Source organism: Zosterops lateralis (assembly GCF_965231275.1).
Source record: "Zosterops lateralis genome assembly, chromosome: 2".
In the NCBI taxonomy this organism is placed as follows: Eukaryota; Metazoa; Chordata; class Aves; order Passeriformes; family Zosteropidae; genus Zosterops; species Zosterops lateralis.
This window is the reverse complement of record NC_139763.1, coordinates 62397771-62418273: the sequence shown is the minus strand read 5'-3', so window position 1 is coordinate 62418273 and position 20503 is coordinate 62397771. Positions and strand designations below refer to the sequence as shown.

Below are 20503 nucleotides of genomic sequence, written 5' to 3'. Positions count from 1 at the left end.
AGCAAGGAAAACCCCCAGTGGAGATAAACCTGGGACTGCTGCTTGGGACTGGTGACAGAATTTCATGCAGAAAAATCACTGTTTCATTCAAAACCAAATTTCCTGCCTGTGTGACTCCTAATGAAATTCCCTCCCGGGAAAGCATTAAGAGGAGTTGAAATGCTGTCGCTGAAGGGTGAGAACAAGACTCACAAATCCATTTTGAAACACTGTTTCTTTTCTAAGCATTAATATTAAATGTCAATATAAGTGTAAAGTTTCTGATTTTATCTAAACAGCATTTCATTTAACATGAAACAAGCACATAGGGAGAAGAACACCAAAATCCTTTGGTATTCGTTGTCACCCACTCAGGTTTCCCACTGACCCTTAGAGGTGGAAATGCTGCTCTGGCCAGGATTGAGCCCTGTTCTGTCCCAGTGTGACTGTCCCAGCCCACTGGTGTGTAACCCTGTCCCTTACCAGAGGCAAACACAACCAGTCAGCACTGAAATCACGTATTGCCCACGCCTGGTTGGGGGCTGAGGCCTCAGGTGGAAGAATTCAAGTTGTCTTCTGTCTTCTGCAGGCACAGACCCAATGCTGCCAGCCCTCACACCAATGCTCTGGTCACAGGCACATTGCTAATGGAAACAACCTCTGTGGTGGCTGCTCAGGTGGCAGTGAGCCCAGGCCCCCAGTGTGCAGAACCATAAAGTTCTGGCTACTGCTCTTTGACCCACAAAATTCAGACTTCTTCTCAGGACCATCTGCTCTGTTAGATAAACATTGTATCACTTGTATCACTACTTCTGGGCAGCCCACTCCCACCCAAGCTGGCTCAAGTTGTGAGTTTAGTTCTTTGCTCCTCAATTCCCTTGTACGTGTGCTGGAAGAGGACCAGCTCCCAGGGGAAGCTGTAGGGTTAGTGTGCTCCACGGGCATGAAGGGACAGGGCACCCACGGCATGTTGCATGGTAGAAGGCTGGGTTACATGAGATGCAGGTTACTCCCACTTGTTTAGCATTATCATCCTTCACTCTGCACAGGCTGAAAGATCCAGAGAAAAGTTACCCACTTAGGTGGCCAGAAAGCAAAGAGGAGCTCCTCCTTCAGTCTAAAAACATTCAGCTCATGAGCCTGCTCTCCAATAATCGGTGTTGCAATACTTTGGCAACCTCTTTCTCGTTGATATCACTCCTTGCATTTTGTTATCTTCTACCTTGCATGAAATACTGAAATACAAGAAATCAGTGCTCACAGCAAGCAGTCACATCAGCATTTCAGACAAACTTTTCCCTTATCACGGCGGTAAACGGTTACAATAAAAATTTTTGCAATAAAAACAAAGCAATAAAAACAAAGCTCCTTTCTTCAAGCTCACAATGTCCATCTGTACACCAGGTCCTTGCAAGCAGGTTTGCCTCAGCTGACAGCATGTGATGGCTCCCAGTCTGAGCAAGCAGGGTTACACACCAAACACGCAGTGCCTTGAAGCACTTCCATACTGCAGCTTCCATACTGCATATGAAGCTTACATACTGCAGCTCAGAAACTAGAAATTTGGGAAATGCTTTGTGCCAAGTGTGACCAACCAGCTTGCTTTGGCTCTCAGCCAGAGACACCTGGGCTGGTGCAGATGGGATGGCAAAGAGGAGCCTGGGTACAGGGACAATCCAAGAGAGGGAACATGAGGGGTCTCTTGGGTTTCCAGGCTCCAGCTGATGGCAATACCCATGGCTTAGTGGCATGGTTGGCCACAACTGAAAGGCATCAATTGATTCTTTTTTCCTTTTGCTCTATTTAGAGGTCTTCATATCAAAGACCTGACTTGCTCCACATACTGGCTTGGTTTTAGGGCTCAGTGAGGACGAAAATGCACAACAGTAGGAGAAAACAGCATTTGTGGACAGAGATGGATCTACCTGCAGTCACCAGGATTTGCTTCAGCAGCACACACTTTTCTCCCTTTTCACACCCACATCACTGTCCCAATACCAAATATGCAGTTTGAGAAAAGGACTATCAAGTTTTTCTCAGAAAACACATGGCACAGTGTAATATTTCGATGCAGGCATTACTGCTGTCCAAAAGCTGGCCAGGCATTTACCTCATTTACAAGACACAAACCAAAAGGGCCAGACCCCTAGAGGAGGCTCCAAGTGACCAGGAAGCTCTAGTCACACATCACTGCCCCATACCTCTCAGACAGAAGTCAAATTCCACAGGGAAGGAGAGCTTTTACTCTGACAGTTCATTCAAATGACATTGTGAAAGCCAGAGGGTGAAGGGAAGCTTCATTCTGACATTACAGGGGACAAGCCACAAGCTTCTGCATAATGTATTCTATACCACCAAAGGCCAGAAGAGCACTACAAAGTAATGAGAAACTCTGGGTAGACGAGTCTGTGAGTAACCAGACAAGAACAGTCATCAAACACAGTAAAACTTGTGTTTTCTGCCACCAGCTCCCAAGCTCTTAGTAAAAGCCAACTTAGTTAAATATGTTCTTGTATTACAGTTGTGGTTCACAGTTGTGGTTTCTGCCTCCTAACAAAACTGCAAGGAAAGAGACCATTTAGTCACAGAAGACTGCTTGTCAGTAAAGAAAATACAAATTTACTTTTATTATAACCATAAAGAGGCATTAATTTAACAATTAGCTGTACATTCAGCGCTCAGATATATATCTGTGCCAAATAAACTCTCTTCTCTTACTGCTAAAAAAAGAACACTTCTCAGCAATGCACAACCTGTGCTTACAGGATGTTTATTGTCTCTGTATTACAGTTATCTTGACAGACAAGCCTCAGGATACAGAATAAAGCTTTACTCTTGGACCAAAATAGGAGGCAACATTTTTATTTAAAAAAATTAAAAACAGCAAGTTTCTAGTCAGATAATATAAAGCATCTTAAATTAATCTTTTGAAAGTATTTGCACTATTTGTAAACATAACTATCTGAAACTGTACATGTTTAAACAAATGTTCATTTAGCAAACAGGCTGTATAAACTGATTGCTCTTCTAATCCTTCCACCAGCTGTCCTAGAGCTGTCTGGGTACTCTAAAAGAGAAAAAGATCCCAAGCACAGGAGTGACTGCTGCCATGGTTTACCCTTCACATCTCTTCTGTACAATGCCTGTATTTAGTCAGTCATAACTCTGTACAGTGACCATGCAGTCCTTCTGAAAAACTTTATAAAAAACAAATATACATATATTACAATGCACTGGACATTATTTTACAGCCCGTATTTCTACATAAGTAAAGGGAGAGAGCAAGTTTTTCTCCTTGTTAGTTCCTTTACTTAATTTTTAAGGAGTCATGTAAGGTCCTGTGAGTACCATTTATGTATCTCAGCACCACTGCTGTAACACTTCTTGTGGTAGCTTTCAATCCTACCATCTTATACTCCAGCCTTGTTATTTATAACAGGACAATTATTAAATCAAAATACCACCGATGTGCAAGGAAATTTCTTCATATTCAAAAGTACAGAACAGACTTTATAAATAAGTTAAAAATCTGTCACATCACCCACTACATTTCCATTTTGCAGTGTTGCACAATGAAGATTTACACACTGAGACACCCTGAAGTGTTCGTTCCATTAAGGATCACGCATTTAGCATCCAGCTTTCCACACTAATATCCAATTAATGCTCACTCAACAATGTTGAACTGGCTATGTTTACCAGTTATCGAGTACTAACCCTGACTTTACAATGCAGATTTGACAGCCTTGCACATCGAGTTTCAGGCATCCCCACACCCCCTAATTTGCACTTTCTCCACGGCACAAAGGCTGTGCAAGTTCTAGACCCCATTCCCACTTTAAACAATGTGACATCACCATCTGATCTTGGGAAAGGAAAAAAAAAAACAACTCTGCCCTAAAATTAGGGAGCAGAAAACCCCAATGCTAAGCACTGCTGTAAAACACCCGAAAACATGCAGATCCCTCAGAAACAACAGAAATTATGTCACACAGCTTTCCATTGCAAACCCCAAGGATCTGAGACTCTTCACATGGAGAAAGGTAGAGTATGACACTTAGGTCAGACCTCACAGCTCCCAATCACAAGAGTCTAAGAAAGACAGCCCAACCAGTGCTTCAAGAAACACTTCACATGTGGGAAATTAAGTTTTCCCAAGCAAGAACCTCTGAATTACTTTCAAGCATGTGGTAGATTACCAAGATCTTCAGGGAAGTTAACGAAAAACTCAGAGATGCCTGCTTAAGTCAAATTGTCATACCAATGTGGTCACCTCCCAAGTCTCACAAATATCTATTCCTGCTCTCATTTAATTCCCTGCACTGTATTTCCAGCATCTCCTTGAAAGTGTGACTTTTCATTGCATATATCAGCTCATTAAGGGAAAGCAAGAATGGTTTTTATATTAAAAAAAAACAAACAAAAAAGGTTTTCAATTTTGAAAATATCTGGAAAAGGCAGTAATTGAGCTTCCATACGAGTGATCAGCAAAGGGGTTTCTGTTTCCATTTTCTTCTGCCCACTGCTCAAGCCAATGAACAGGAAGACCTACACCATAGCAACAAACCTGCTCATTTTTGGTTTTTTTTTTCCCTAAAACAGTGTTAAGCAGCCTGGATAGTTTTGATGCAAACTGGACTGCACAGTGGGATCCTTTGTTTACTTCAAGCAAAGGTCTCTGCATTCTCTTCACTGTCTGGCATTTGGCTGAAGCTTATTCCAAGCAGCCTCACTGTTGGGCTACTTGGACATCGACAACAGTAAGTTCACCTGAAAGACAAAATGAAAGCCTACATTAGACAGAGTAGCCAAGTTTCAGAACTGATGTGTCATATTTTAACCTTTAAACAGGATTCCTAGGAAGCACATTAATCAGAAGACAACTACTAAACAACAGCCAAAATTTCCAGTCCAATGCCTACTCCTGGGCTTTTTAAAATACAATTCTTGACCATGCTGACCACTCATTTCAGCAGTCACAAAGTACTGTAATAAACTTCCTGAGATAACTTCATGTGTTGTCAAGAGATTCCAAAAAACAGGCACAGTGACAAAAAATGTTACCATTCACCTCAAATATCTGTAACACATTTGGGAGCCTTCACAGTACTTGTTTCCCATAGATAACAATATGATTTCTCACACACTTCAGTTTGTAGGATCAGTGATCCTAAGGTTCACCAGATAAACAATTAGAGCAAGCCATCTCCTCCAGGATAACCCCACCTTCTTATGGTGCATCACTCCCACTCAGTGCTCCAGTACAGTTATCACACATTCCTGTGGCCACATGCGCTACAGGCAACATCCTCTAATCCATAAACTAGATTACCTGTTTAAATACTGGCATCCTGCCAATAATCAAGATTCTACCCACATTCCCTAGACTACTAAGGTCAAAGTGACATTTTTAAAAGCCTACTTGGTTTCTGACACAGAATCCTAATATAGGGAACTCTTAATCCAAATTATCTCTGAGACTAAACCATGTAGGGTTAGAGTTCCATAAACATCTGCACATTTTTCCAATACAATTCACTTTAAATGCACTTTAGTAATTCATTCTCGTGCTTCCTAAATGTAAAAGTTGCTGCTTTCTGTATTTGTCAAAAGAAAGACTGCCTTCAATTGCACAGGTTTTTAAAAAGCATATTCACTGGCTTGAATACCTTTCCAAGAAGACAATGCCAGGAAATGGCAAGACTCTTCTACAATGCTGTACAACTCAATCTCCAGCAACATCAATCACCACCTTGGTTTAAGAAAATCTATCAAACATTCATTAAAAAAACCCAACCAAACCAAGTCCCCTCCTAGCTGAGTCTTAAGATCAGATAAAGCCCTAAGTTTAATCATCCAGGATTAAGGGGGATAAGAAATAAATAATGATTCTGTACACTGGAAGTATGAAAAATGAAAAAAATCAATGTTTATAAAAGCCAGTCACATGAAAAAGCAACTGATAAAATAGGGAGCTTCAATATATACCTGTTCCATTGAAGGACAAGCTATGATCTGGAGGTCTTCATCACTAAATTCTTCCTTTAACAGAGCATGGAGTTTCTGGAACATTTGTTGAATATTATTCTTTTAAAGGAAAGAAGAAAAAAAATCAATATTAAAAAACACAACACCCATCTTAAACATGAACCCGAACAAACACAATGTACATGGAGTAGCTACTGAAGTGACCAGATAGGGAGAAGCAGTCAAGCTTCCAGAACTTTTCTAAAACAAGCCCCAAAACAGCTACAAGGAATCCACATTAATCGTGAGATAAAAACTTCAGCTAAGATGTGCTAAAGTGAAACACTGAGTCCTAAAGACTTAACCTGGAAGCTTAAAACTCAAGCTTGCCTCTTCTGGTGGTTCACAGCAGGTTTTCCTGAATCTGTTTCCTCCTCTCTGCCTCTGGTGCTCCTGCCCATGCACAACTGACCAAAATCGATTGGTCTGGTGTGAGACAGAGTTAATTTTCCTTATGGTAGCTCATTTGGTGCCAAGTGGAAGATGTCCACAATAAAGAGCAGCAGTTACTTCCCTGTAATATGTGTGTGTTGTGTAGTACAAGTGAGAGCAGTACAGATGTTTGAAATTGGATTTTTTTAAGGAAAACACGGCAGCAATACTCACCCTGACTGGCTTAAACAGAATTAATTCTGTATCTTTATTGGACAAGTATAAGGACATGCTTCGTAAAGTTGATGGCAACTTTGTTTTTATTGTCTTGTAAGTGGAAGAGACCAGATCGTTGATCTTTGCTGAAAGTAAAAGAAAATATGTTTAATAGGCTAAAATGGAGTTCTGCTCACTGAAACCTACACTCCAGAAAATCACCTCTGCTCTCCTGGGGCGGATCATTACCACAGTGGAACAGAGAGAGGAGAGGCTGAGCTGTGCAGTGTCAAACCCATCACAGGACCACAGCCTGCCAGACACTGCTTCCTTTCCCTGCAAAAAATGTACCCACCCCATTTCTGAAAGCTCCACATCCTCCTGAAGTTTCTGAAACTACAGACCTCTCATAGCAATGAAGTTCTACACAGGCTTCCTCCCAAGAAACTTGCCTGGAAAAGAAACTGCTGGGCAACAGTGCTAGTAAAGAGAACAGAGTATCACTAATTCTCCTTACTGATCATAGGTCATGTCTATGAGAGGAAAGGCTGCAGAGAAATCTGGATTTTGAATTAACCAGACAGGAATTTTCTGTCATACAAGCTCTTCTTTCTTTAGTGCTAGGAATTTTAATGATTTTACAAGAACATTGTTTAAAGGCCAGGGGAAAATATATTTTGTAGTTTTAAAGTACTGAAGTTAATATCCTATGTGGGTTTTCCCCCCCACAACTTCAACTTCTGCCACATCTAAATTTTCTGCTTAGTCCCACTTCCCAGACAAATGACTCCAGGAAAGACCAGAAGCTCTGCTTCGATCTCCTTCTACACACATCATTATCTCCAAACAAACATTAAAAATACTCCTGAAGAAGCGGGAGATGTTAAGTGGAAGCTCAAGTTAGCCCTTGAGAGTGTCTGACCCATGGAGCAGCACTGAATTATGTATGAACATGGCTGGCTTTGCATCTTAAAAATATGATGCAACAGAAGGTTCCAATATATTGGAATAATCAGAAGTTTTCACTCAGAAGCACAACTTTGTAATGTGAAGAGCAGAACAACTAAGGAGCATCTAAAACTGCTCCAAATGTTCTTATGAAGTGTTTACATTTGAATTTTTAAAAATGAGGGAAACAAACCCAGATTCCATTTTTGCATAGTGACAGGAAAACTGAAAGCAAAGTAAATACCAAATGTACAGACCGTAAGGGCATCAATGAGAACTCATTCTTTCCTGCAAAAGCTGTATCATAACATAATCAATTTATTCCTTAAGCACATTCTGTATGCAGTTGCAGAAATGCTGCTTACATGCAAGAACAATCACAGCTTGAGAAATACTCAAGGCATTCATCTACTGCACCAACTAAACATGTATTCTGAAGTTTGTCAGGTTTTTAGAGCTGGCTTAAGACACTTCAAACAGCACACAGGCTAAAATGGAAGCTAGGATTTGCAAGAAAAAGACAGTTATTATATGTAGAATTTTTCAAAATCAATCACAGTCTCTCAGTCTAAATTATTTTGACACCTCTTCAGATTCCTAATAGTAACATGAATATAAACCAAAGTAAATACCTGGTTGTGCCCAAGGTTGCTGTGAAAGACTGTAATTGGGACCTCCTTGAGTGGCCATTGTTTTCAAAGCAGCAACCTAGAACCAGTAAAATCAACAAAATGATGCTTCTTTCAGTTGAGTTCACAACAAAATGACCAAGTAAAAATTGCACAACTCTCTCAGATACCACGGTGTACAGAATCTCCACTGCTCTGTCTCTTCTATGACCTGACTTAACAACACACAGGGGAAGCAGCTTGACAGAAATGCAATTCAAAATTACAGCCGTGATCAATTCTTGAAAGTAAAATTCAAAATGGGATTAAATTTACAAAGATGCTTAGGCACCTAAGGATATAAAACCTCAAAAGAGATTTATCCTTAAGCAGCTTAGTCAAACTCCCCAGATTCCTAATGAATCACTGAGATCACTCAGACAAGCTATCAATCTCACCAGTTACCCATCTATATTTTAGGCATGCCACTGACCCCTATCACAGCATGACAGGCATGAGTAAATATAATATTGTAATCTTCTAAATTCTCAAAAAATCAGCAGCTGGGATATCTGCAGTCCATGCAGTGCTGTAGCCCCAGTTTCTGAGAGGTCATGTCACTTACTCTCAAGACCTAAATAGATCTTGTTGTGAGGTTTTCTCAAGATACCTAGAAATCCTGACCTCTAGAGTAGGTTCTAGAAAGGAATGTATTGTAACAAGACATCTAATACTTTAAGACCTCCCTCAAAAACACACACGACCTAAGACTGTTTTTGAAGGCTTACAAATACAGTCAAAGTAGTTCCTGCAAAAAGAAAAGCTCCTGCCAACCTTCACCCACCTGTTACAATTCAAGGGAAAATTAAAGCTTCTTGAGCAAAGACCACAAGGGTTGCTTTTAAAAACAAATGACAACATGTTCCTTTAACCCAATAATCTCAAAAATGCCTGGAAAATTGCTGTTGGAACTTAAAGGAAAGCACATTATCTTCAGCTAATCACACAGCACTAGCAGCTTGTCATATACCCAATTTAAAGACCAATTCAGACCAATTCCCTTATCCTACCAGTACTTCAGTTAGGTTAACAGACATACAACACATTTGTACCTTTGTCATAAACTCCTCCAGCTGCTCTATAAACTGTTTGGTTTGCTGCTGAATGAACTGCTCACAAGCTGATTTCAGATGACGATCTACATCTTTCTTGGAGTCGATATAATGTTCTCTGATTTCTGGAGTACCCTTGAACAGACAATGACAATTCTCTTCTTTTTACTTGCCAGAGATCACCACACACTTAAATGATCCAATTTTCCTTAATGCAATAAGACTCCACATTACCTCCAGTAAGAACTGTATCAAGGCGTTGTTGCTGTTCAGTCTAAAAAATCTTGAAACTGCCTTAGGATTCAGGATTTTAAATGCTGCATCTGTGAATCAGAAAGTCACTCACACTGTAAGTCAATGCCACTCAGCTCCAGGAACTAAAAACTCTAATCACTCATTTATACATAAAAAATGGCCCAGCATGAATGATTATGACTGTAACATTAATGATTCTAGCATTGCTTGGAGTGGATGCACAAGTGCACATGCACAGAAGCACACAAGGCTTAATTCACTACTTTTCAGTGGCACCTATGGTACACCTGTACCTAACAGTTACACAGTCTAAACACATAAACACATTACAAGAAATTAAGAAGTTGCTGATATTAACTGCAGTGCTATGAGCACGAAAACTGTGTGAGCTCTCCTCTTCTTGTGACTGTATCTCCAAGTGGAAGACTTTTCACATAAGCTATTTAAGCATTTACAAACAATATACAAAATTTTGCACACATTGACTGAGAAAACCAATTACAGTTGGACGAAGTAACTTTGAATTGGCACTTTTTCCCTCTGTGCTTAGCTGTTTTAGTTAGGACTAAACAACAAAACATTAAGGTTGATAAACATTCATGTTTATGTTCTCTACAGAAGTCTCAAGAAGGAAAAGCAACAACGTTTGTAATTAACACAAGATATTGAAATTACACCTATAGTCTTAACAGGATGCTGTCAAGCTGAAATCTAGTCAATTTGGGGAAAAAGAAAATTATTAGTTGCAGTATAGCTTTTTACCCTACTGTCAGCCATTTATCATCCTACACATTCATCTGGGTTTGTTTTTTTTTTCATTTCAAAAGGAATTCTGCACTCTGTATAAAACAGGGGGAGGGAAAAAAGACATATGAGTAAAAAGGCATCAAATAAAGAGAGAGAATACCAAATACAGGTTTGTAGGTTTTGCAACAAACTAAGAATTTGCAGTCCTATGATAGGTGAACACAGAGCAAGATTGGTTTTGTTCTCTGAATTTTTTACCAGTAATTTGAGAAACTCCAAAGATTTCCCAAATTCTTGATTAGGAGACTATGAGCTAGTCCTTTTTCCCACCAAATATCTCAGTTACATGAACCTTAACATTACACTACTTCAAAGAAATTGAGCAAAAGCATGACTTTTACAGTAAGCAGTACCACTTCATCTGTAAATACCAAATTAAATCTTAAACATGTGTGCAAGAAGTTTGACTAGAACACAGTAAAACTTTAAGCCATGTTATTTTTCTTCCATGTCTCATCCCAAATATAAAAGCCCTACTGGCCTATGCTACCTCACAGTAAGAATTAAGCACAACATACACCTTTTCAACACCACTGCCACCACCACCCAATATAAAGAAAGTGTTTTCCATACTTACCACTACAACCTGCAAAGCACTGGCTGGCACAAAAATTTATTCCATTAAATGAAGATGGAGAACAAACTTGTATGTCAGCCAGGGCAAGACACCAAAAGGATGTATTTGCCCTTTAACCTCCAGTCAACTAGAAACCACTCAACAGGTGGGAGGTTTCATTGATGTTCAAATGCAACAAGTTAAATGGTTAGTGTAAGAAATGCTTGCTTCAGAGTTAAGACTGCAGCATATTAGCAGGAAAGAGAAGTTATTTCTTCAGCTTTCTCTTCTGAAATGGAAGGAAAGAAACTTGACATGCTTCCAGAAATTTTTCCCATTATCCTTACAACTTGGAAAGTGCATGACAGTTTGATTTTGTATTGAGAGCTTTTTCCCTGAATTTTACAAGGCAACAATAGTACAATTCCAAAAACCATGACCATGGCCACTACTTCTGTTTTCCTACAAGAGACAACATGCTTGCTAAAGAATACCATAATACCAACACTGTTTATTGAACTTGCAAAATGAGAAATCCTTCTCAAAACAAAAACCTCACAGAAAGGTACAGGTAATCTTAATTTGCTCTTTATAAGTTGACTACATATTGTTAAATTCTCCTGCTAAGCAACAGTAAGGAAAGATACTCCTTTAACAGGTCAGAAAAGAGGAAAGACATCTCCGTGCAACAGAAATGTAGATTACTTAGCTGTTCTTAAAAGAGACTGGATAAATGAGTTAGGTCAGCAGTGAAAGCAGGCAAATGCATTTCATACAAAAATAAAGAATTTATTAGATACATCTGGAATTGCCCTGACTAGGAGAACGGTTTTGGTTTTTTTCAGAGCAGCTAGGAACAAAGCAGGAGATTAGAAAAAGCATACAGGTCATTGCAAGTGAACATAAAATAAACCCAAAATTTTGGCTGGCACAAAGGGAGGACAATCCCATCCCATTCTGTAGCCAGCAGCTGTTCAGTACCTCTAGTTTTCTTAAGGTCCAGGGAAATTTCCTTAATGGTGAAATCAGTGTGGAAAGGAGCAATTTGTTCACGAAGAATCAGAAGGTGTTTTATTAAGAAAAGCTGTCCATCAACTTGGGTCTATAGCACAAGAGAAAGAACATGCATTACATGTTAAAAAAAAAAAAAAAAACAAACAATTAAATGAAGAGCAAAGTTTCAACATTTCCACTTTTATTAGTTCACAAGCTTTTTCCATTAATCTGTAGTATCATTAACTACACTCTGAGATCAACAAATCCCACTTCTGTACTATTCCTAATACACTGCACTACAGAAGCAGACTTTATTCCCATTTCTCAGAAGAATTAGATTACACAGCCATATTACTAAATGTCCTCATTAAGTAAAGGTATCCACTATTTGAAAGATACAAATTTATTCCTCTTCTGAGAGAGGAATTATTTCATGTAATTCATATAATTTATAGTTGAAAAACATGAGGTTGTAAATTTGTTTTCATCATTACAATGACTAAAAAAAGTTAATGTTCCTGTAATAACCTTGATTAACTGTGCTGTTCTGCAAAGGTTTTACAATGCATTTTTCCCATGTCATTAAACACAAAGCTTAGTTAATTTCTAAACAATATGGCAAAGATACAAAGAGTAAAAGAAGGCAAAGTTCACACCATGAAAATGATCAGTTTTGCACTGCTTGTTATTTTAGCTACATGCTTCATACTGCATGCTGGCTTTAATCTTTAAAGTTCATGGCTCACTGAGGTAAAAGGAAGAGGGCTCTAGAATTCAAATTTCCTTTTGCAACCTGGAGGAGAACTTTCCTTGATATAATGTTAAATAAAACAGAAAAGAAGAAATCAGACTTAAATCTGCAGTTTCAACAAATAGAAATTTCACTAAAAGTGCGTGGTGGAAAGGGCTTCTTGAGTTGTTTGGGTTTGGCTCTTTTTTAAATTCTTATATGCATCATTTCACCAGATGACATTAAATTAACATGCATCAATAACAAAGTGGTAGAGATCCTAGGTCTGGGCCAACCTATTTAGGGTTTATTGCAGGATAAGTTTCATTCACTGCAATACTTTTAAGTCAATGTTGGCCAGGTACACAGTGCTAGAATTGGTATTTAACTGCAGAATTCTGAATCAGTTATCTGCTCAAGCTAAAGGGAAGTGTAGTTTGAATTTATTTTTAAGGATACTATGTTTAATAGATGTTTTTCAAAGGACACTCAAAAGAGATACTTTAAAACAGATATTTCCAATCAGAACTAAAACCTTTTTCATTACTAAATACTTATTGCTCCTATAAATACAAAAATTTTAGCCTACTAAGACTTTTTTTTTTTTTATTCACTTCCTGGTTGTTAGGAATTAGCAGATTACTACAGGATGTAAAGGAACTGTGACAGGAAGAAGAAAGTTTACTACAACTACTTAAACAGAGCTAAAGTTTAAATGACTTGATGAGTCTGCATTGAATTCTGAGCAACACATGAAATCAAGCCTTTTGATAATAAAGTTCCAAGCAGAGAATACTTAAAACTTCTTCCTAGTGAACATAAGTTAGAAAGCGTTTTGAAAATTCAAACAATGAAGGCAGAGAAAAAGAGAAAAGAGTAACAGGCAGTGAAAATAAATACAGAGAGCAAAGTCCTCTAGCAGAAATTTCTCTTTAGGCATCACTTTACTGAATTCCCGTGAGTTAGAGCAGCCTGTAAACACAATTGCTACGATCTGTATTCCACCTTTTCAGACAGGCTAGCATGTGAATCATTATCTTTGCCCTGCAATACATTAACCATAACTAAGAACTGGCAAATCCATCAAGTCTCTGGGGGTAGAGCAACATGCTTTGACTAAGATTTTAACAGAATTCTGAACTGCTGCTTCGTGACTTTAGATATACAAGGGGCTGGAGGCTGTGGAAATCATACCCAAAGCACAGATTCTGACCTTGTTTTTGCTAATGGAATCAGCAGCTCCCAGCAGCGACTGGATGCAGGCAGATAAGGCCTCTTGCGATAATCCCTGAAACACTGCCCTCTGCAGGGAAGAGGAAATCAGACCAACAAAAGAGGTGTTAGCAAAGCTTAGGCACTGTGTGAACAGTGTGTTTACTGGCTTATAAAACTCCAGATTAACTAACTACAAACGTGTTGGCTAAATGCAGTGACACGAGATGGAGCATTCACATACAAAAACTTGATACAAGCACTCAGGCTGGATGCAGGTACCCACACAAGCAGCTCTGCTCACCCTGCAGCTCTGAATTGGCACCTGGGTAGCAACATGGTCAGTGACACCTGACACATTCAGAGCCAACAGCATGAATGGTGTGTTCTGGGTAACCTGACCAGACATTTCCTCAATCACCTGTGCATGCAAGCTACATCTGCAATAGACAGAGATCACTCCAGGGAGCTTAACCTCAGGCAGACTCAAATTACCTCACATTTGTGACAGCTTAGTAAACAAACATGACAGCTGCCATGGCCCAGGGGACACTGAGCAAGCCCTTAAGTGGCAGCAATATGATCCTAGGCTGAGCCAGCCATATAGGAACACAGCTCACCCCACCAGCACTGCAGGAGAGCACAGGAGAGCCCTGACTGCCCCAGACTTGCCAGCACCACTCCCTCCATTCATGTCTTCCCAATCTACAGGGTGCAGGCAAGGGGTACCAGTTCTGCCACAGTGTCTCAGGGGAAAACTAAATTAACCTCTGTGCTGACACACTGTAAATGAGCCTTGCAAAGAATGCAGAAATCACCTCATTTACAAAGCCTAGCTGAAAACAAGGGCAAATAATCATCTATATTTAGTAAGATTGATATTTTAAGCAATAAAGCATTAATATTTGCCAGCTTCTTTTTTAGCAATAGCATCTTGGCAGGAGTTTCATGTAACACCCATCAAAGACATTTTGATATCCATTAAATGTATCTAATAAAGATACAACACACGCAGAAAAGCAAAAACACTTGCATTAGTTTCCTCAGAGATGTATCAGCCTTATGTGCTGTTAAGTGAGCAACACAAAATAGATTCTAAAGGGAAAGTCTTAAAATACGTGTTAAGTAAACACTGCTTTTGTTTCTGCTAGACATGAAGATTTCCACTGTCTTAAATTTTGGAAATGTGTTCCTACATTTTGGAACATGAAGAGACGTGCCACAAAAAAAATTTCAGAATGTTTTCAAAATGTAGAAGCAGTAGATTCACCATTTTTAAGACCAGAGACATCACACAAACACATTTACCCAGTAATTTCAGGAATAAAATCATTCCCTGTAATTGACCCAGAACTTTCTAGTTGTTCTTGTCCTATTCACTCCTCTGCTTTGGTGAGACCAGTATCTTGAACATCAGACACTAAATTACTTCTGTAACAGCAAAAGTAATAGATGTACAAATCAATGCCCTTTTTCTAAATCTATAAATATAAAACTGTCTTGAAAATGACGACCTTAAATTTGTCAGTTCACTTGTTTTACATAAAGATAGCAACAGAAAGACCAAGAGTTTAGAGGTCAGTGACTGTCCATTCCTAATTTGTATTAAAATATTTAGACATGGTGCCCTACACACTTTGTAACTTCACCTAAAAATTAGATAAAGAAATAAAGAAATTTTGCGTACATCTATACATCTGTACAGTTTGGAGAGACACACTAGAGTCCTTCTGACAGTAGGATACCACATTCCATGCAGATCTGCAGGTGAAATTGTGCTCTGATGCCTGGGATTAAGGGATTCAGCTGAACCTGTTTAAAAGCAAAATATACACGTGAAAATCTTGCCTATCTGTCCTTTCAACCAAAGGAGACTGTAATATTGACTGCATTTTATACTCTCTACACAGAAATATGACATTTTATTTTACCCAAACAGTTTTGTTGTGGTTTTTTTGTTTGTTTTGTTTTGGTTTTGTTTTTTGGGGTTTTTTTTTTTCTTCTGAGCAGGTCAGTACTAGATTTCTAATGTGAATAGAGCACAAGCTCATGAGAGACATGAATTTGCTTTCAGGGGTGGCCCAGCTTGACCTTTCTTAATGAGTTAGTTTTACAGGCATGTCTCCAATGACACTCCCACTCAGCCAAACAGCTGAAACAATCAAACAGTTACTGAAAAAAAAAAATAGCACAGGAGAAATGAGGAAAATAAATGGTTAGAGATCATGGAATTACAGGAAATCTTTGGGAAAAAATTTTTAAAAAATCTATTTTATTTCTTCAAGCCTTCCTTTCTGCTAGGGATAATCCTACATGGATTAAACAGTTGCAGAAAATACAGGGTTTAAACATAATTTTAATAACTGCAAAAATAACAGATAAAACAACTTTGTCATAAGGTTGTTGCAAACATAAAAAATTGCTCCTCCTGGGTAACCTTCCTAATAACTCTGTATGCTCAAAATGGATTTTCACAACACCTGACAGAAGTCTGTTTTCCTTTTGTCCTTAAATCAAGCCAAGAAACAGCTGAGTCAAGAGCATCAGAACTCTGATTCCAAATACCAACCATTTAAAAAAAAGTAAAATTTTTGTAGTTTCACCTACTGATGGAAAATGCACTTGTGTTTATGTGATTAGTGCAGAAATCATCTGAAATAATCCAGTAATATCTTTCTACCTTTTGCAAGTATAAATTTATTGTCACAGTAATTAGAAAGCCTGTAAAATCTTATACTATCAGTTTGAGGTTCCTAGGCTATTTATTAGTCACTTCAGCTACTCCTGAAATGGGAGGGAGGCACTTCTGAAGGGCAAATAATCCCAATTATCTCAGACACATATCTTCAAATTATACCATATAGGTTCCTTCCATTTCCTGAGTGCAGGTGAGATTTACAAGACTTGCAAATTCCATACACCTGGGGTGATGTATGATGAACTCCATTCTCAATGGGATTTGTGGATACCAGCTAGAAACACCTCTGCAGACTTTCCAAGCCAAAAGCAAGAAACTACCATGTTATCAAAAGGAATACAAGAAACAAGTGATAAAGAGCTGAGAAAGATGCTGTTGGGGAAGTAACACTGTACCACTCTGAACAATGATAAAATAAAAGGAGAAAGTCTTCATGGATCTTTGACAGTAATTTAAAAATCTGTAACACTGAAATGACTGGCATCAGAACAGCCACATTTCCTGAAATTTTAGTCCAGTTTGCTGTAATTTACAGACACATGGGTCACATGTATAAAATGCCAGTGACTAAATTCTGAATTATTGTAAATAATTCATAATAAATAATATTGTAACCTATCGTTTAAGAGACGTGCCTGACACATCAAATCACCTTTCTCATCTTAGCACAGCTAACAAACAAAAGCATCCTCAAGTACACATCTTGATGGCAGGGATGTACAAAAGCTCAGGTTTATACAAAGTACAATAGATGCTGTTGGCTGCAAAAGTAGTAGCTTCACATAATGGACTGCACTGGAAGCACAAAGAAATGGCATCAAAATTAAAAGATTAGGCTGTTTGTCATTAAAAATACAAAACTAAAACTTTGAGACAAAGTTCACCTCTCAAAATTGCTTATGAATTTGTCTAGGAAAACAACTCTTTAAGATACACAAAAGTTTCTCACAGATGGTTCAAGTTAATGCTCACATTCCATGAGCTTTATGCATTAATTTGACAATATGAGATATATTTCATACCAGATTTAACTAAGCTGGAGGACTCAGGATCTTCTAGCCGGACATCTGAAAATGAAGCTTCAGATGGCAGCTTCTTCTGTTCCTCTTTCAAACTCTGTGCAATTTGCTGCAAAGAAAGATACACAATAATATTTTAATATCACACAACACTGCTTTGGTTACAACAGATAAAAGTATACTGAATTGCAAAAGAGATCAACTACATTCAGCTTCCAGTGTTTCAAAGACATGTAGAAGAAACAGGGAGATGTTTCCAAAACAGCAGCAGAAATATTGCAATACGATAAAGATTCACAAATTTGTATCTGTATATAGAACTGTTCTTTCCATTTTGCCTGTTTTACTGATCTCTCAGTGATTACCTATAAAGCCACTTAGATATGAATGACCTATAAATAATGACCTATAAAGCCACTTAGAAAGAAAAGTTCAAAATAGGGTAACTCAGTTCAACACTTAGTTGGATTTTAAACAGATCATTTTTCATGGCTTTATTTCCATAAATGATACGTGTAGATGGGCCAAAAGTACTCTCTAGTTTATTTCCTGCAGGAGTTCAACCAAAAGCTTTCCCCTAACACTACTCAATATTTCCACACTTCAACCTTTTCCACTACTTGGTCTGCTTCAAAGCAACAAGAGGCAGCAAGAATGGGCAAAGAACTGCATTAATATTTGAGCAGAAGAGCACAAGAAACACTTCTGCCCCGTGCTTTTAACATTTTAATAATTCATTTACTAAGACAGAAGGTCTCTCTGAATAGCAAGGCTTTGAGGTTTAAAAGCAATCAAGTAGCAAAATGAATCTCAAACCAGGCAAAAACTGAAGTCGTACAAGGACATATGAAAAGCAGCATAATTTCTCAACTTGGAATGAACTTTCTCTTCTGTAACTGAAGGGCCATAGGACTTTTGTTAGAAAATAAGGCCTCATAAAGCTCAAACAGCAGAATCACTTGCCTTAAGATGCTTACTAGACCTTAAACTTTCAGTACAAAGAGCATGTACTCAACAAACTCACTAGCTTCAGGGTTTAAAACCCTATGGATAGCCCACAAAATTGCCAAAGTACAAACTGTAGCATAATAAAAGCTTCAGATGTGTATATTCTGGCAGCAAGGTGAAAAGCAGAATACAGCAATAAAATTTGGATCTTGCCAGTCCATGTTGGAAATACCAGTGACTTAAGTCCTTTGATAGCTTGGGCCTCCCATTATGAAGTGAATGGCAATAGTTATTTGGAGGGGGATTTTTACTATGCTTTACTGCTTCCATGCAGTCTTCATGCAGTTGCAGCTTGTTCTAGTCAAAAACTCATTAAGGGTTTCTCATTGGGCATTTATTTATTTCTGAGAGTTGTTACATTCTGAAACTTTCATCAATATAGTATTAACCTTTTAAAATAAGCAGAATTTGTTTGATCCATTTCAACCAGAACATTGACACAATGGGCTTGGAATGACTAAAAAAATACTGATAAGAACTTGAAAAAGGCTTCTGGAAGCCATTGCTAGCATGTTAAATAATCTAAAGCAAGTATCCTCTCACACTGCCTGAGCACAGGGTACATACATGTTGACCAAACTAGCAGCTAAAACAAACTTGAAACTGAAAACAAACTTGCAGCTAACTGTAACTGTCTAAATCATCTCTTCAATTTTTCCAGCTCAATTAGAAAATACACTGGGTCTTATGAACATAAATAAAAATTCAGAACCTTCAAGTTTTGATAAAGCTGTTAACTGTGAGAAGTATTGCCATTGTCACTAAGTTTGACATAAAATGTTGATGTCTAGTTTAGGGTCAAAATTTAATCAGCAGGCGTCTATTTAAAAATGCCAATAACACTAAATACACCTAAGAACAGGAAAACCCAGGCTGCAAAGCACCAACTGCATACACTGCATGTACAAAGTCAAGGACAATGACAAAGCTGAGGCTGTACCTCCATCATTTCCAGCTTGTCAGGATAGGCGAGGTCGCCGGGCGCGGGCTTGTAGCCAGTGATGTCGGTCTGAATGTAAATGTGCGTCCTGTAGACAAGGCGCTCCTGCACATCTTCCAACATCTGCTTGACACCAGCTGCAAATGCACCCAGTTGTTCAGCTGGCAAAGGTAAGAAAAGGCACAAACTTGTTAATTACAAAACAAGCTCACAGAAACTCAAGTTTGAAGCCCTACATATAGGACCATAAAAACCTGGCTTGCTGCAGATGGAGTCAGGCTATTTTTGGAACAGAGGCATGCAGACAAACAAGGAATTTACTGGAATTTACAAGGAATTCCTCCATGCTGCACTTGCTTTGGCTCCCCAGATTTTCATTAGGCTATGAAAATAAACCTCACACTGATGACATCAGACGCCTTGTGAGATTTAAGGGTTCTAATTATTTCAGACCTGGGTACATTAAGTGGAATTTTGGCGGGAACAACAAAGCAAGGTGGCTTTGGTTCTATCACAGCCAATACCTGTGGTGTGGCTGCTGGGAGTTGATAAAAACAGATGAACCAAAGTAGCTAATATAATACTTAAGAATTATTGTATCAGCCCAAATTTAAATAGTAGAAAGACACTTCTTATAATAAGCGAAAAGATAAAGTCAGCAAGTTTTTGCTCATTCCCAACAGTGTTACAATTATACTTCCAGGAAAGTGAACAATTCTTCATGATTATTGGCACAGCTTCAGCAACAAAGAGCTACACTGGGTGATACACCAGCTACCAAGGATGATTTCTGTTTATTGCCTGGTGCAATTAAGACTGTGAAAGGATTCTATTATCCACTGGTCATACTATGAAATGAGACACCAGGTCGGCTCATTCCTATGAGACTTGGAGTTCTGCATACTTACAAAACTCCAAAATCTACAGTGCTACTTAACTCCTCTGCTGAAGTTACAATTTCTAGTCTGGGAAACATGACATTAAAGATAATTGAAAAAAAAATCAGTTTTTATTCCTTTG

The 20503-nt window shown here is 38.5% G+C and overlaps 1 protein-coding gene across 1 annotated transcript in view; it reads right to left on the bottom strand.

Moving 5' to 3' along the window:
- Positions 1-2575: 2575 nt before the first annotated feature.
- COG3 (component of oligomeric golgi complex 3) overlaps positions 2576-20503 on the bottom strand; it is a gene marked incomplete at its 5' end in the record, with an annotated part of 30343 nt that continues 12415 nt past the window's right edge. The window contains 11 exons of the mRNA XM_083884980.1: positions 2576-4749; positions 5968-6066; positions 6613-6740; positions 8175-8250; positions 9263-9397; positions 9497-9585; positions 11862-11982; positions 13820-13909; positions 15506-15630; positions 17539-17644; positions 19484-19644. Coding sequence (XP_083741106.1) covers positions 4720-4749; positions 5968-6066; positions 6613-6740; positions 8175-8250; positions 9263-9397; positions 9497-9585; positions 11862-11982; positions 13820-13909; positions 15506-15630; positions 17539-17644; positions 19484-19644 — 1160 coding nt within the window. The 3' untranslated portion in view covers positions 2576-4719. The remainder of the gene's footprint in view (positions 4750-5967; positions 6067-6612; positions 6741-8174; positions 8251-9262; positions 9398-9496; positions 9586-11861; positions 11983-13819; positions 13910-15505; positions 15631-17538; positions 17645-19483; positions 19645-20503) is intronic.